The 15,758-nt window shown below is 42.5% G+C and overlaps 1 protein-coding gene across 1 annotated transcript in view; it reads left to right on the top strand.

Moving 5' to 3' along the window:
* znrf2b (zinc and ring finger 2b) overlaps positions 1-15,758 on the top strand; it is a 181,020-nt gene that overhangs the window by 158,709 nt on the left and 6,553 nt on the right. The window contains exons 3-4 of the mRNA XM_063069784.1: positions 11,465-11,570; positions 15,199-15,291. Of these exons, the coding sequence (XP_062925854.1) occupies positions 11,465-11,570; positions 15,199-15,256 (164 nt within the window). The 3' untranslated portion in view covers positions 15,257-15,291. The remainder of the gene's footprint in view (positions 1-11,464; positions 11,571-15,198; positions 15,292-15,758) is intronic.

Below are 15,758 nucleotides of genomic sequence, written 5' to 3'. Positions count from 1 at the left end.
AGGCTGCCATCAGGAAGAAAGTACAGGAGCCTCAGGACCCATACCTCCAGCTTCCAGAGCAGTCATTACACCTCAATCATCAGGCTCTTGAACCAGAGAGAATAACTTCATTCACTCCTTCACTGAAATGTTTCCACAACCTATGGGCTCAATTTCAAGGATTCTTTATCAGCATTTATTACTTATCTATCTATCTATCTGTTTTCTCTTTTGTACTTGCACATATATGTAGTTTCATAATAAATTTATTTTGAACTTTGAGCACCTACCATTCAACAAGTGCTATAAAAGACCACTGGAAAACCAACTGCTCTAATACTTTTAAGTACTAGATTTCATGTGAGATATTGAACTCATGAATTGACGACACCTGACAGTCTACCGTGACCATAAGCAATCCACAAGGAATGTATCAGTTTTGGCGCAAAGGTGTCATATTCTCACCTCCAAATCAGAAGGTAACCCTGCTTCTCATTCCAGAAACTTTACTCATCTCATCTGATCACAATTTAACTTTGAAATAGAAATTTTCCCCAGGCTACAAATGTCAAATATTAAAGTGCATAGTCTTAAGGTGAGAGGGGAGAAGTTTAATGGAGATGTGCAGGACAATTTTTTTTTTACACAGAGAAGTGTGCATGCCTGGATGTTAGTACCTGCAGTTGAACTTTGTCTTTTTGTGTGTTTTCCCCCTAGCCGTCAGTCTGTGGTTTTGTATTGTCATGTGCTCTTGTTTGTTTTCATGCTCCATGTGCCCCTGTCCCCGCTCCTGCTCTACTCCGGCCCCTGTACTACTGGGTACTCCGCCTCTCACCTGTTTCTCATTATTACCTGTTTTGCTGCCACTTCCGTCTCATTGTGCTCCACCTATCATCTGCCTCTCTGTTTATTGCTCAGTGTATTTCAGTCCTGTGTTTTCACCTGTTTGTTGTCAGATTGTGCCAGTGAGTTTTCCTGAGTTTTTCCAGCATTCGTATCTGATCTCTGTCTGGCTGATTATTGACTCTGCCTGAACTGTGACGCTGACTTTGTTTGCACCTCGGGATTTGTTACTCAGTTACTCAAGGAGGAGGAGAAGATGGTGGCGCAACGCAGCGAGCAGCGGCCACTCCGGTGAATGATATCAGTTACCTGTCAAGTAGGGTGCTGTGCACAATCCTGATCTGATGGAGACAGACGTGAGAGCACAGAGGAACATCTGGTGAAATTTCTGAAGTGCCTTCTTCACTGCCGCTGCTACTGTGTGATCCGGAATCTCCGGAGGAAAAGGCCCCGAGTCCTTGGGTTTGCTTGTTGCTTGGCAGCCGGGGTGGGGTCGAAGCGCTCGGCAGAGGATGGTGCTCGGGAGGCTGTATCGGAGGGGCTGGTCGGAGGCTCAAAGTTTTTGAACGGACTCAGAGTCGGCTGTGGTCGGGTGCTTCCAATGCATTGGCAGTTGTCAGTGCCTCGAGGTTTATGGCAGGGAGAGTTTCTCCCTTTTACCGCCTGCTATCGGGACTATCGGGAGTCGATTGGAACTTTGAGATTTTTTTTTACCGTGCCCATGGTCTGCTCTGTATCAAATTATGGTATTGCTTTGCACTGCTGTAACTATATGTTATAATTATGTGGTCTTCTCAGTGTCAGTCATTGGTTTGTCCTGTTTTTTTTTTGTGATATCACTCTGGAGGAATGTTGTATCATTTCTTAATACATGCATTTCTAAATGACAATAAACGAGGACTGAGTGTCCTCCTAATCCAATCTAAAATTGAGGACTGGGTCTGCGATTGCATCCCTGCTCCAGCGCCTGACACTGGAATACTCTCAGTACAGCTGGTTGTCAAACACACACAATCATGGCATTTAGGCATGGAAACAGGCAGATGGGATTACTTTAATTTGCCATCCTGTCAGTATAGAAACAATGGACTGAAGAGCCTGCTCTTCTGCTCTATATTCGGTGCTATATCTTGGTTAAAAATGTTGCACTGAGGCCACTACCTGGCTCTTCACTACAAGTCAAATATGGCATGCTATCACTCAGAGGAAAGAGAGAAATCCTTTCATCAGTCTCGGTCAATATTTGTTATGTTAGTCATAAACAACATTGCTAAGAAATTATTATTTGCTCAATATCACATCTTGTGAGTATTGTGTGTAAGCCAGTTGCTCTTTTTCCAGCGTAACAACAATGACTTCAATGGATGTAGAATGCTTTGATATCCTTGGTTGTAGAATGCTAAGGCACCGTGCAACATAATCTCTAAGGGAAATGAAAATGGAAAGTGGAAGGATATGCAGTATATTAGGCATGGGAAATGAAGTCTGGTTTATCATGAGATTCATCAGCTGCTTGCCACGTGATTTCTTGTTTTCCTCTCCCTCTCCCCTCTATTGCCATTTTTAGTGTAGACAGTTAACTCAATCAACCTATGCCAAAGCAACAACAGTATTGAATTCTAAATATCTTCTTTCAAATTTGAACGGTAGCCAAATATCAACGATCTTAGGCATTGTCTGAACCATCCAAATTTTATATAAATTCAAAGTTTAAAGTAAATTTATTATCAAATTGTGTATATGTTACCATATACTACCTTGAGATTCATTTTCTTACAGGCAATTACAGAAAAAGAAATACAATAGAATTTGTGTAAAACTATACGTAAAGACAGACAAACAACCACCGTGCAAAAGCAGACAAACTGTGAATTTTTTTAAAAAATTATACAGAGAACATGTATTGTTATGAGAAGTGAGTCAGTAGGTCATAAAGTCACTTTTGAAAAGTGGTGATTGCAGTTTCCTTCGCAGGTTCAGGAAATTGATGATTGTGGGGTAATAACTGTTCCTGAACCTGGTGGTAGAGACCAAAAGGTTCTGTACATCCTCCTCGATGGTAGCAGTGAAAAGAGGGCATGCAGGATGTTTTTAATGTTGGATGCTACTTTCTTGTGGCAGCCTGTCATGTAAGTGTATTCAATGTTGGGGTCAGCTACGCCTGTGATGGACTGGGCTGTGTCCAACAATTCTTTAGCCTTTTCTGTTCCTGAATGTTGGTGTTTCCATACTAGGCTGTGATACTCTGGCACTCTGTTGAATTTAAAATTCCAAATGCTTGTCACGAGATTGCTGCACATTGGCTGATGCCTGTCTGGAAGCACCTGTGTTGAAGTAAATCACATCGAGGTAGACACTGGTGGGTCTCTGAGCGAGATGTCACGGTCCTCGGTGTTGTGTGTCTGTGGACTGCAGGCAGACAGAATGACTGAAGAGATGGGTTCACTGACGTAACCTCACATTGTTGTTAGCCAGAGCAGTGCTGGATATTGTGGACAGCCATATGGAACACAGAATTCCAGATATAAACTGCGTAGTTTTACTGAACTGGATAGCATGTGGCTCCCTGTGAGGAGGCTTCATTGATATTAGAAACATCCTGTTGCTGAAATGAAGAGAGCAAAAGTGGACAATTGAAGATTATGGGTATTTGCTGTCTGTGCAGTAAACAAATCTAAGTGTGATTGTCTCTAGTTTTAATACCTGCTGCCATTTCTCTTTAAATATTCTCCAAATAGCAATGAACGATTAAGAGTGATGGGGACATATGTAAGGATTAGGTCATGTTTCAACCCCTAGCTATACAGAGCAGCATTCTGTTCCCTCTTGTCTCTCCCTTAGTGCAACTGAGCTCTTGTATGTGATATAGCAATCCCAAAACACTGGAAATTACCAACATATATACTTAAATATTGAAGCTCTTTACTTTTAAACTATTTAAAGGGATAGCTGCAGTCAGTGAAGCAGATGGAAACAATCTGCAGAATGATATGAAACCCCAGTGACAAGTTAAAGCAGGTTCAGTAATTTGGGCAGAGGAATGTGGAACTCAGCTCAGAGAGGAAGGATCAATGACTCGGAAGTCTCCAGGACTTTATGGAGACCCCGGCCTCAAACCTTCCCCTCCATTCTCAGAAGCACTCCTGCACCCAGTGCATGTGGGTATTTCATAGTATGAAATATAAGTAAAACCTACCCTTCCCTTCTACTGAAGGAAGTGACTTGCCATTGATAAATTAATATGGAAATAGGGTAAATGAAGGTCTCTCTCTTTCTATAAAATTTGAATAGTTCTTGGCAATAATAGAATGATTTACATGAAGTTTTCCAGGAACTTAGTGATGGACTTTGAAGCATATCAGCAAGGCTTCTAGTAATTTTTGAGACGTGGTAAATGTTTTCCTCCAATCAAGTAACTATTAACTCACTGTTGCTATATTTAAAGTTTTTGAAACTCCATGACTGAGCAAGTTCATGCCTCAGCCACAGGAGAAGTAGGCACAATCTCTTTCAGTTTTTGCGCTTTTTATTTTTTAATATGAATACATTTTAATAGTGGCATTTTTAACTTAATTCCTAATCTCTTGGCTTCCCTCTTTTCATCACAGTTGGTTATTTTGAGTGTGTGGGGTTTTCCATCAGGCTGTTGTTCCTCTTTTTTTTACAAACTAAGCTGAAAGGGAGAAGGATATTTTTGACATTTTCTTAATCTCCCCAACTTGTCCTATGTAGCTCAAAGCAGAACTAGAAAGTTTTCAGACTGGATATTCTCATTCTAGTTCCCTTTTTTATTCTATGCTACACATAGTAAAATTGCATTTTTACTAGCTTAAAGTAAAAAAAAGAGTCTGGTAAGATGGCAGCAAGTTTGATCTCAGCGGTTCTTCAGGGTCAACCAAAGGTGTTATTGACCCTTTAAACATATTTCTGACGATCGTGAGATCCTCTTGGACTGTAAGAACTTAAAGTACTGCAGGTCTAACCCATCAGCGAGTTGCACTTGCGTGGAGAAACTGCAGGAGCTGGACTTGGTGCTGCTGCCTGTGTCAGAGAGGCACCAGAGGAGTCGGTGTGCAGTCTAACAGCGAGTGATCGGCCTTGTCACTTTTCATGTGATTGCAAGACCGTATCGGACATTGTTAATGTGGAATTCAGCTGATTTATGGCTGGACAGTGGGGGGAGCTGTGTGGTCTTGGTCACAGTGAGAACTAGGCCTCAAGCCATGGTGTCACCTAGTTACGGCCACTCAGATGAAAGGCGTTAGAGTTGGTGCTACCCCAAGTTTTCATTCGGCAGAAGTTATTGTTGTGTTCAATTGCAGATTTCTGCAACACTCATGGACTCAGATTCTTGGACTCTATTTTTTTGTGTGACTGTATTTTACTGATATCTTGTGTGTTTGTGACCTTATATGTGCCTTGTGCTGTGTGTGACTGTTGGTACTGTGTTCCCATTGGAGTGTGATTACAATTCAAATCAGTCGCCTTGCGCTATGAGGCTGAAGCAAAAGTAGCTCCCAGGTATCACCAATTTAAACTTTTATGATATCATACGGCGAAAGCTCACACGCATAAGGCACACACTTGAGCATGAGTGAACACGTACCGTCACACATAAACTAAGGAGAACTAGCCATCAAGGGGCTACCAGAGTAAGTCTTCACTTTTTACAGACACAAGCTGTAACTGAGAAGGTTACTGTAAATTCAGCAGTGTTGGTTTACAAGGTATATATATGTAACTGTTTTTCAAACTCTAACCTTGAGTCTTTACATCAGTCCACAAACCATTTAAATACAAGTAAGCGGATTTTTTTAAAAAATTGCAAAAACGATGGCAAAGTTTGTAATATAAAACTGGTGGTGGTGATTGTACAGATTGAAAGTTTGCAACCAGTGTATGTAGAATCTGTTTGATCAAAAACCCCTCACTGGCAGGATTTTCGATGGCTTGAGCGTGTGGTAATGTGTGTTGGGTGGAAAGGGGAGGAGCACTTGGCTTTGATGTACATGAAATAAGCAAAAGCTGCAGCCGCTGCTTTATTTACTGATCTCCCTTTGTGCTTTAATCCCTGCATTCCCTTGAAAATTAAGGATTAGCTTTATTTGTTGTGCATACAGTGAAGTGTGTACTTTGTGTCATCATTTGCAATATCTTCTATGTGATGCTGGGCTGGGCCAGTGGCATCAATACATGTTATGATTAGAAAGGCTGGCTCTTATGGGAGTCAAATTGGACACACTGGAGGCTGTGGTAGAACAAAGGATCCTGCGGAAAATTCTAGAACTACTGGACAATGTTTCTCACCCTCTGCTTGCCACTTTGGCTGAACAGAGGAGCTCTTTTAGTAATAGACTAAGACAACTGCACTGCTCCAAATAGTGCGCTATGAGGTCATTCTTACGCTCAGCTATTAGGCTCTATAATGAGTCAACCTACAGACAGGGAAGCGATGGCCCCTACTGTATGAGGTAACTTATTTTTTATTCTTTCTTCCTTCTCTTCTAATATTTATATATCTGTGCCCTTGGAATGCAAAGGAGCTGGTTGTGGACTACAGGAGGAATGGAGACAGGCTAACTCCTATTGACATCAATGGATCTGGGGTTGAGAGGGTGAACAGTTTTAAGTTCCTTGGCATACACGTCACCGAGGAGCTCACGTGATAAAAGCACAACAGTGCCTCTTTTACCTCAGATGGTCGAAGAAGTTTGGTATGGGCCCTCCAAATCCTAAGATCTTTCTACTGGGACACATTTGAGAGCATTCTGACTGGCTGCATCACTGCCTGGTATGGGAACTGTACTTCCCTCAATCACAGGGCTCTGCAGAGAGTGGTGTGGACAGCCCAGCGCAGCTGTAGATGTGAACTTCCCACTATTCAGGATATTTACAAAGACAGGTTTGTAAAAGGGCCAGAAGGATCATTGGGGACTAGAATCACCCCAGCCACAACCTGTTCCAGCTGCTACCATCTGGGAAACGGTACCGCAGCATAAAAGCCAGGATCAACAGGCTTCTTCCACTAGGCCATCAGACTGATTAATTCATACTGATACAATTGTATTTCTGTTTGATTGACTGTCCTGTTGTACATACTATTTATTTTAAATTACTATAAATTACACATTACACATTCAGACGGAGACGTAACGTAAAGATTTTTACTCAAGTATATGAAGGATGTAATTAATAAAGTCAATTCAGTTCAATACTGTGACACTGTAATTTCCAGCAACACACCCAAAATGCTGGTGGAATGCAGCAGGCCAGGCAGCATCTATTGGAAGAGGTACAGTCGACGATTCTGGCTGAGACCCCTCGTCAGGACTAACTGAAAGAAGAGATAGTAAGAGATTTGAAAGTGGGAGGGGAAGGGGAGATCCGAAATGACAGGAGAAGACAGGAGGGGGAGGGATGGAGCCAAGAGCTGGAAAGTTGATTGGCAAAAGGGATACAAGGCTGGAGAAGGGAGAGGATCATGGGATGGGAGGCCTAAGGAGAAAGAAAGGGGGAGGGGAGCACCAGAGGAAGATGGAGAGCAAGCAAAGAGTTATAGTGAGAGGGACAGAGGGAGGAAAAAGGGAGAGAGAGAAAAGGGGGGAAAATAAATAAATAACGGATGGGGTACGAAGGGGAGGAGGGGCAGTAACGGAATTTGGAGAAGTCAATGTTCATGCCATCAGGTTGGAGGCTACCCAGACAGAATATAGGGCGTTGTTCCTCCAACCTGAGTGTCGTTTCATCTTTACAGTAGTGGATAGACATATCAGAATGGGAATGGGACGTGGAATTAAAATGTGTGGCCACTGGGAGATCCTGCTTTCTCTGGTGTACAGAGTGTAGGTGTTCACTCCCTCTGCACTAATCCTAACCTTACTAGAAAACCCGCTGATAAGGCCTCCAAATTTCACCCTGCCCTCAAGTTTACCTGGTCCATTTCCGACACCTCCCTCCCCTTTCTTGATCTTCCTGTCTCTATCTCTGGAGACAGCTTATCTACTGATGTCGACTATAAGCCTACGGACTCTCACAGCTATCTGGACTACTCCTCTTCTCACCCTGTCTCTTGCAAAAATGCCATCCCCTTCTCGCAATTCCTCCATCTCCGCTGCATCTGCTCTCAGGATTAGGCTTTTCATTCCAGGACAAAGGAGATGTCCTCCTTTTTTAAAGAAAGGGGCTTCCCTTCCTCCACCATCAACTCTGTTCTCAAACGCATCTCCCCCATTTCACACACATCTGCCCTCACCCCATCCTCCCGCCACCCCACTAGGAATGGGATTCTCCTTGTACTCACTACCATCCCACTAGCCTCCGGGTCCAACATATAATTCTCTGTAACTTCCACCACCTCCAACGGGATCCCACCACCAATCACATCTTTCCCTTCCCCCCCTTTCTGCTTTCCGCAGGGATCGCTCCCTACGTGACTCCCTTGTCCATCCGTCCCCCCCATCTCTCCCCACCGATCTCCCTCCTGGCACTTATCCTTGTAAGCGGAACAAGTGCTACACATGCCCTTATACTTCCTCCCTTACCACCATTCAGGGCCCCAGACAGTCCTTCCAGGTGAGGCGACGCTTCACCTGTGAGTTGGCTGAGGTGATATACTGCATCCGGTGCTCCCGGTGTGGCCTTCTATATATTGGTGAGATCCGACGCAGGCTGGGAGACTGTTTCGCTGAACAGCTACCCTCTGTCCACCAGAGAAAGCAGGATCTCCCAGCGGCCACACACTTTAATTCCACATCCCATTCCCATTCTGATATGTCTATCCACGGCCTCCTCTACTGTCAAGATGAAACGACACTCAGGTTGGAGGAACAACACCTTATATTCCGTCTGGTTAGCCTCCAACCTGATGGCATGAACATTGACTTCTCTAACTTCCATTAATGTCCCTCCTCCCCCTCGTACCCCATCCCTTATTTATCTATTTATTTATTATTTTTCCCCCTTTTTTTCTCTCTGCCTTTTTTCTCCCTCTGTCCCTCTCATTATAACTCCTTCCCTGCTCTCCATCTTCCTCTGGGCTCCACTCCCCCTTTCTTTTTCCCTAGGTTTCCCGTCCCTTTATCCTCTCCCTTCTCCAGTCTTGTATCCCTTTTGCCAATCAACTTTCCAGCTCTTGGCTCCATCCCTCCCCCTCCTGTTCTTCTCCTATCATTTTGGATCTCCCCCTCCCCCTCCCCACTTTCAAATCTCTTACTATCTCTTCTTTCAGTTAGTCCTGACGAAGGGTCTCGGCCTGAAACGTCGACTGTACCTCTTCCTATAGATGCTGCCTGGCTTGCTGCGTTCCACCAGCATTTTGGGTGTTTTGCTTGAATTTCCAGCATCTGCAGATTTCCTCGTGTTTACACTGTAATTTCCTTTGGAATCAATCTATCGATCTGTGCTGGGAGCAGCCTGCAAGTGTCGTCACGCTTCCAGCGCCAACATAGCATGCCCACAACTTACTAACGCTAACCCGTACATCTCTCGAATGTGGGTGAAAAATGAAGCACCTAGAGGAAACCCACGTCACAGGGAGAACATACAGACTCCTTACAGTCAGCAGGGGAAATTGAACCCTGATCGCTGATGGTCGATTCTGTAATAGCATTTTGCTATTTGCAATGAGTTAGACTCTAAGGTCAAGAAGCCATCTTGTCATACTAGGAACCAGTTCAATGGATAGATCTGATATAAATTCTAGCTTAACAATGGAAAATTAATAACACAATCTAGTTATCTTCCTTATGTTGTTCGATTTTGAGTCTGACAGCTTAATTTTATAGTGACTCAGTAGTCACATCCTGTTGCAAACACCCAGTGGAATTAGCGCAGAGCACTAGTGACTCCCCAAATACAGTGGAATCCAGTAATTGGGTTATCTGTTAACTGATGCAGCCATTTGTTTGGGACAACTCTCACAGAACAAAAACTAAATCGAGAAAATAGCCAGGATTCTTTTTATTCGGGACACTATGCTGCTTAATTGGAGCAGGAGACTGTTGCCAAACAGTCTCTAACTAGCATCATTCATGTGCTCTGTTAGACACTACACGATGCTTAGAGCAATATGTTTTTAAATAGTGTCAGCTGCATATGTTTGTGTTCAAAAAGGAAGGATTTTTGTCACTGATCGTTGGTGAGAAATAAGCAGAAAGACAATTCAGAACTGTTTTGCTCACCGTGGTTTCAAGCATTCAGGCTTTGAGATGCCAGAGATGGCCAGAAGTGGGAAAAAAAAGACACAATTTCACCACTTCAACAAATTAAGAATTACCAAGGTATCGACAATCAACCTGAATGCTACAATGAAATCAAAAATTTGGAGGATGCAATCGTCTAAAGTATTGTACGAAGGCAGACTATTATCTGCACTAGGTGTCTGCACTGATTATGTTCATTTACAGTCAATCAAAAGAACGTGTCAGATGAATTTCTCCGTCGATAACTATTAGGAACTAATACACAGTTTCATAGTAGTGAGAGGCATTGGTAGTGTTCTAATTTGTACTGTATTTCATTTAAATATATAAATTGTTACTCAGTTAAACAGTAGTTTGTCTTTTTTAAACTTTCAACTATTTCCGTGAAACTTCATTGGGGAAACCGTTTAAATGGGCCAAAATGGTTCCGCTGAGCCCCAATTAACCGGACTCCACTGTACATCAGAGTTGTTTGGTTTGTGTTTGTGTCCCTTGTGACTCTGCAACGTGTTCTGTGTGATTGCAGCCTGGGAGTGAATAAAGCGGAAAGCCTGCCCCCTCTCTGGGCCTTTGTCAGGAGCTCACTTGGTCCGTGTTTTAAGTTTTGCTCCGAACCCAGTTAACTGTCACAGTGTCTGCCGGACGCCCTTGTTAGCTGCTTGTATAACTGTCATTTCTTAGACAGTGAAATTGCGGCTTTAGTTGCTTAAACCACAGCACTTTAGTGGAGAGTAGTTCAGAGAGTTCTGAGTGCCCATTTTGTCTGTCGGGCAGGATTGCATTAGCGTGAGTGTGATCTAGTAGTTTGGGTACTTCTGTAGTGCCAGATCTTGCCTGTTGGGCAGGACTGCATAAGAATGAGTGTGATTTTTATTCAGTCCATGGACGGATGACACAATTGGGTCTGCTCATGAGTACACTTCCAGTTTCAGAAAGGACATGACATCAAAATCAAATCCTTATTTTTCTCTCTCTGCCCATTTTTCTCTCACTTCCTTTTATACACACATACAGTACATAAATGGTAACAACCAGTTGTGCACGTATGATATTCCTGAAACCTACCTGAGCCAAGAAAGTGCCAGTATACACCCCACCCAGTTGTAGCAGGGGGCTCCATGAACCTAGCAGTATTTATCAAGCTTGGATTCTGCCTAGGGGCTTAGAGGCTTCAGTTCTGAATGGTGCTTTTTGTATTAAATAGCTGTCAAACTTGGCGCAGCATGTTTTAAATGGAGCTGTCTCTTGTATTCATTACAGACTGAGGATTTGACTTAATTGAGTGCACGGATATGTTCTCCTCATAGTGTTTTAGCAAATTCTTTCTTTAAGTACACGCCGCTCCAACAATACATTAGACCTTTGGTGGAACAGTTCCAGAGACATAAACTATGAAAAATACACTGATTGAACTGTAATTTATACCTTTTTGCTCTCTGCAGAGGATGTACTAAGTAAAGATACTGGAGAATGTGCAATATGCCTTGAAGAGCTGCAGCAGGGAGACACCATTGCACGCCTGCCCTGTCTATGTATCTACCATAAAGGGTAAGTATAAATATTCCTAAGAATATTAAACACCCTTGCACCCAGGTAGAATATGGTTTAAAGGAATCCAGGAACCCTTTTAATATTGCATCATCAAAACTATGTGGGCACTTGGCCAAGTGGTTAAGGCATTGGACTAGCGACCTGAAGGTCGTGAGTTCGAGCCCCAGCCGAGGGAACGTGTTGTGTCCTTCAGCAAGGCACTTAATCACACATTGCTCTGCGATGACACTGGTGCCAAGCTGTATGGGTCCTAATGCCCTTGGACAACATTGGTGTTGTGGAGAGGGGAGACTTGCAGCATGGGAAACTGCTGGTCTTCCATACAACCTTGCCCAGGCCTGCGCCCTGGACAGTGAAGAATTTCCAGGCGCATATCCATGGTCTCGCAAGAACTAACGGATGTCTTTATCAAAGCTATGATCTGTTGTAATGACTATCTTTGTAATCACTCTAACAGATCAACGGTGCACTTGGAACTTCCAATTTCACAAAGCACAGGGTTAGTACAATGCTTTATAGTACCAGTGGCCCAGGTTCAATTCCCGCCACTGCCTGTAAGTGTGAGTTTCTTCCCACCCTCCAAAGACGTAGCAGTTAGTAGGTTAATTGGGCGTTGTAAATTATCCCGTGATTAGGCCAAGATTAAATCGGGCAATTGCAGCTCGAAGGGGCTAGAGGGCCTATTCGGTGCTGTTTCCCAATAAAAAGAATAAACAGGTTTCTTGTGATGACAGATTAATTGATTAAATCTGTTAGTGTTTAATGGTTCCTGGTGCACTGTTCTCAACAGCATTCAGAGATGGATCTAGAAAGGCACTGGCAGTTGCTTAAACATTGTTGCAATGTGCTAAAGGAGCATTGACTCTGGTTGGTGGCAGTTTCACAGTTTAACCACGCTAGTCTAGGATTGCTAACCCAGGTTGGATATACTGCTTGGAGTTGCATTGCATGGGCTCCCTCCTTCAATGGCACCATACGTTCATGTTACCCAAATCCCTCTCTTTTTCCAATGTTTCCAAAATATCCAAAGAAATTAAACAGAATTACCTTAACGTAATGCTCATATGACTTGTGACAAAGATTTCTCATAATAAAATCCAGGGAATTAAGACTGGGTCCATAAAACACTGTGTTGGGCAACTGTGTTGGTGCTCATGGTTTGAACTAGTCCCAAGTGGTCAACTGATGAAGGAAATAAAACTCAAGGGATCCAAGGGCATTTGGCAAAGTGGCTCAGTGGGAGAAAGCAAATTGTATTGGCCATTGAGAGTTTTGGCAATTGGAGGGTCCTGTCCAGCAGGTATCTGTGGGGCTCAGTATTGCATCTTTCACTAAGCTTGGGTTAAAACGCGGGGCTATCATAAAGAAGTTGGCTGAAGGCACCCAATTTGGCCACATGGGTGACAATGAAGGAAAGAGCTGTCAGTAGTTACGTGGGCACAAAAAGGGCAAATGGAATCCAATCCAGAGGTGTGTTAATTCATTTGGGAAGAACAAATAAGGCAAAAAGAGTTTGCTCAGAGAAGGAGTCCTTATAGAAAAGGAACTTGATAAAAGATGTTACAAGAAAAAGGGAATCTGCAAAGTTCACTTCCCATATTATGCAAGATGCAAAAGAAGAACATAAGAAAAAGGGAACAAGAGTAGGCCATCAGGGCCTTCCAGCCTGCCCCATTTTAATAAAGTCCTGGTTGTTTTTTGCTAGCCAAAACTCCTCTTCCATCCCATTTCTCTATTCCTCTATCAAATAGTTATCCTCCTTCAGTCTAAGTACTTTGAATGACCCAGCTGCTAGGACAGAGAATTCCAGAAATTCACTGCTCTCTGATTTAAAAGAAATTCTATGTACATCAGTTTTGAATGATGAACCCCTTATCTTGTAGTTTTTGTCTCCTCTCCCCCTAGTGAAAACATTTCAATATCTACTTTGTTAAGCCTCCAAACTCTGATTTTAAACCTCTGCTGCCTTGCAGCCATACCCACTCATGGGAAAGGCTTCGGGAGTAAACCCCGAGGAAGAAATCCGGAGCCGGGGTCCCAAAGACAGTTTGATATTGTTTACAACTTCACTCTGGCAACACCTGCGACAACACTGGTGCCAAGTTGTATCGGCGCTTGCCCTTCTCTTGGACTACATCAGTGACGTGGAGAGGGGGAACCCGCTGCATGGGCAACAGCTGGTTCTTCAAATTTTCCCGCCCAGGCTTGTGCTCTGGAGAGGACACATGCAAACCCATGATCCCCTGGGATTGATGGCTGCCTACTAAACCTCCTTAAGATCTTATATGTTTGAGTAAGTTCACCCCTCATTTCACTAAACTCCAAGGAATACAGATTAAAACTATTTAGCTTCTCTTAGTATACAGCAGTCTCATCCCAGGAATTAGCCTGGGAAATCTCCTTGGTACTGTCTCCAATGTACATCTTATTTTAGGCAAGGGGACCAGAGCTGTACACAGTATTCCAGAAGAAGCCGTACCAATACCATATACAACTGCAACCAAACCTCCCTATTTTGAAACTCCAACCTCTTTGCAATGAAGGCCAAAGTGCCATTGCCTTCTTACCTACTTGTGAGACCTGCCTGTTAGTTTTTAATGGTTCCTGCACCAGAAGACTTAGATCTCAACTGATTTGTAGTCTCTCTCCATTTAGGTAGTAATCTGCCTTTTTGATTTCTCTTATAGTGCATGACCTCACTCTTCCCCACTTTAAACTTAATTTACCAGTCTTTTGTTGACTCACTTAATCTATCTATACCTCACTGCAGCATTGCAGTATCCTTATCATAATATGCTCTTCCACTTATTTTCATATCATTGGCAAATGTGGAAACCTCCCTTTTTCTTGGTCATTAATGTAAATGACGAACAAGTGTGAGGCAAGATCTGATCCTTGTGCTAATCTACTAGTTACTTCCAGTCTGAAAAGAACATATTGATTCCAGTTCTTCTATGAGTCAACCAGTTTTCAATCCATTTTAACACACTTTTATTAATGATATGCACCAGCCTCCTATGTGGCATGTCATCAAATGCCTTTTAGAAATCTGGACGTGCTATTTGAAGGTTCCCTTCTGTCAATTCTTCCCTGTTAAGTCCTCAAAAAATTTGGATGATATTGTCAAACATGACTCACCCTTCGTAAAATCTTGTTGAGTGGATTTAATTATATTCAGCTTTCCTAAACGATTAGATATTTCCTCTTTGATTACGGACTATAGCATTTTGCCAATAATAGCAAATAATGGATGCACCACCCTTCTGCATTGGGCCTAACTCACTGCTCTCTTCAAAGACCACATGAAATCAATGCAATGTGAAAATATTATTCATAAATGCTCTAACATCGCTCAACAAAGGATGATAATATCAGTAAATTTAATGTAAAAATATGTTGCTATAAGATACATGCATGCATTTTTGTGAATTATTGTTTTGCCACTGCAGAAGACTACTTTTCTCCACAAACCTAGTTGTGTGATTACTTGACTGGGTCATCTGCCATTCTGCAATTACACAGGTTCCGAAAGGCCCTTTTCTTGTTCTTGCCTCTCTTTTCATTGATGTCATATTGTGTGAGTAAACTTGATATAATGTTGTATCTGCTGCTTCTCTCTCACCAGATGTATAGACTCATGGTTTGAAGTCAATAGATCATGTCCTGAGCACCCATCAGATTAAAAAATGAAGTGAACCAAATGAGCTGTTGCTAAAAGGTAATATCTTTGTCTAGTATTCATAATATGCTCCATATCTCCAGCTGGCCTTTATTATGTATTGACTTTTCCATACTTGATTAATGCTGCATTGGCCCATGTCACTTGGACTTTTTGAGGTCTGTGGAAGGCTCTTTAAGGGAACCATGACAACATTTTGAACTGTTAAAATATAGTATTTTGTTTGAGTGTTTTAAAAGGATACTGCTGTTATCTTGAACAATAAGCTCTCATTTAGAGTCAATATACCAGGTCAATTTGTCCTGTAAGTGTAAGTGATTCAGATTGGAAATATGTTTATATATAGCGTAACTAAATTGACAAATGGGTCAAATTTAAAAAAGGCTATGACGACAGTGTTTTATTTTTATTCATCTGTCAGGATCTACACCACACTGTTAAGGCTAGCATTTACTCCCATTCCTGACTGCTCTTAACAATTATAAGATGGCTATAACATGATTGCC

This window comes from Mobula hypostoma, chromosome 17 (genome assembly GCF_963921235.1).
Source record: "Mobula hypostoma chromosome 17, sMobHyp1.1, whole genome shotgun sequence".
Classification (NCBI taxonomy): domain Eukaryota; kingdom Metazoa; phylum Chordata; class Chondrichthyes; order Myliobatiformes; family Myliobatidae; genus Mobula; species Mobula hypostoma.
Note: the sequence above shows the minus strand (reverse complement) of the source record. Positions and strands in the feature narration are given on the sequence as shown.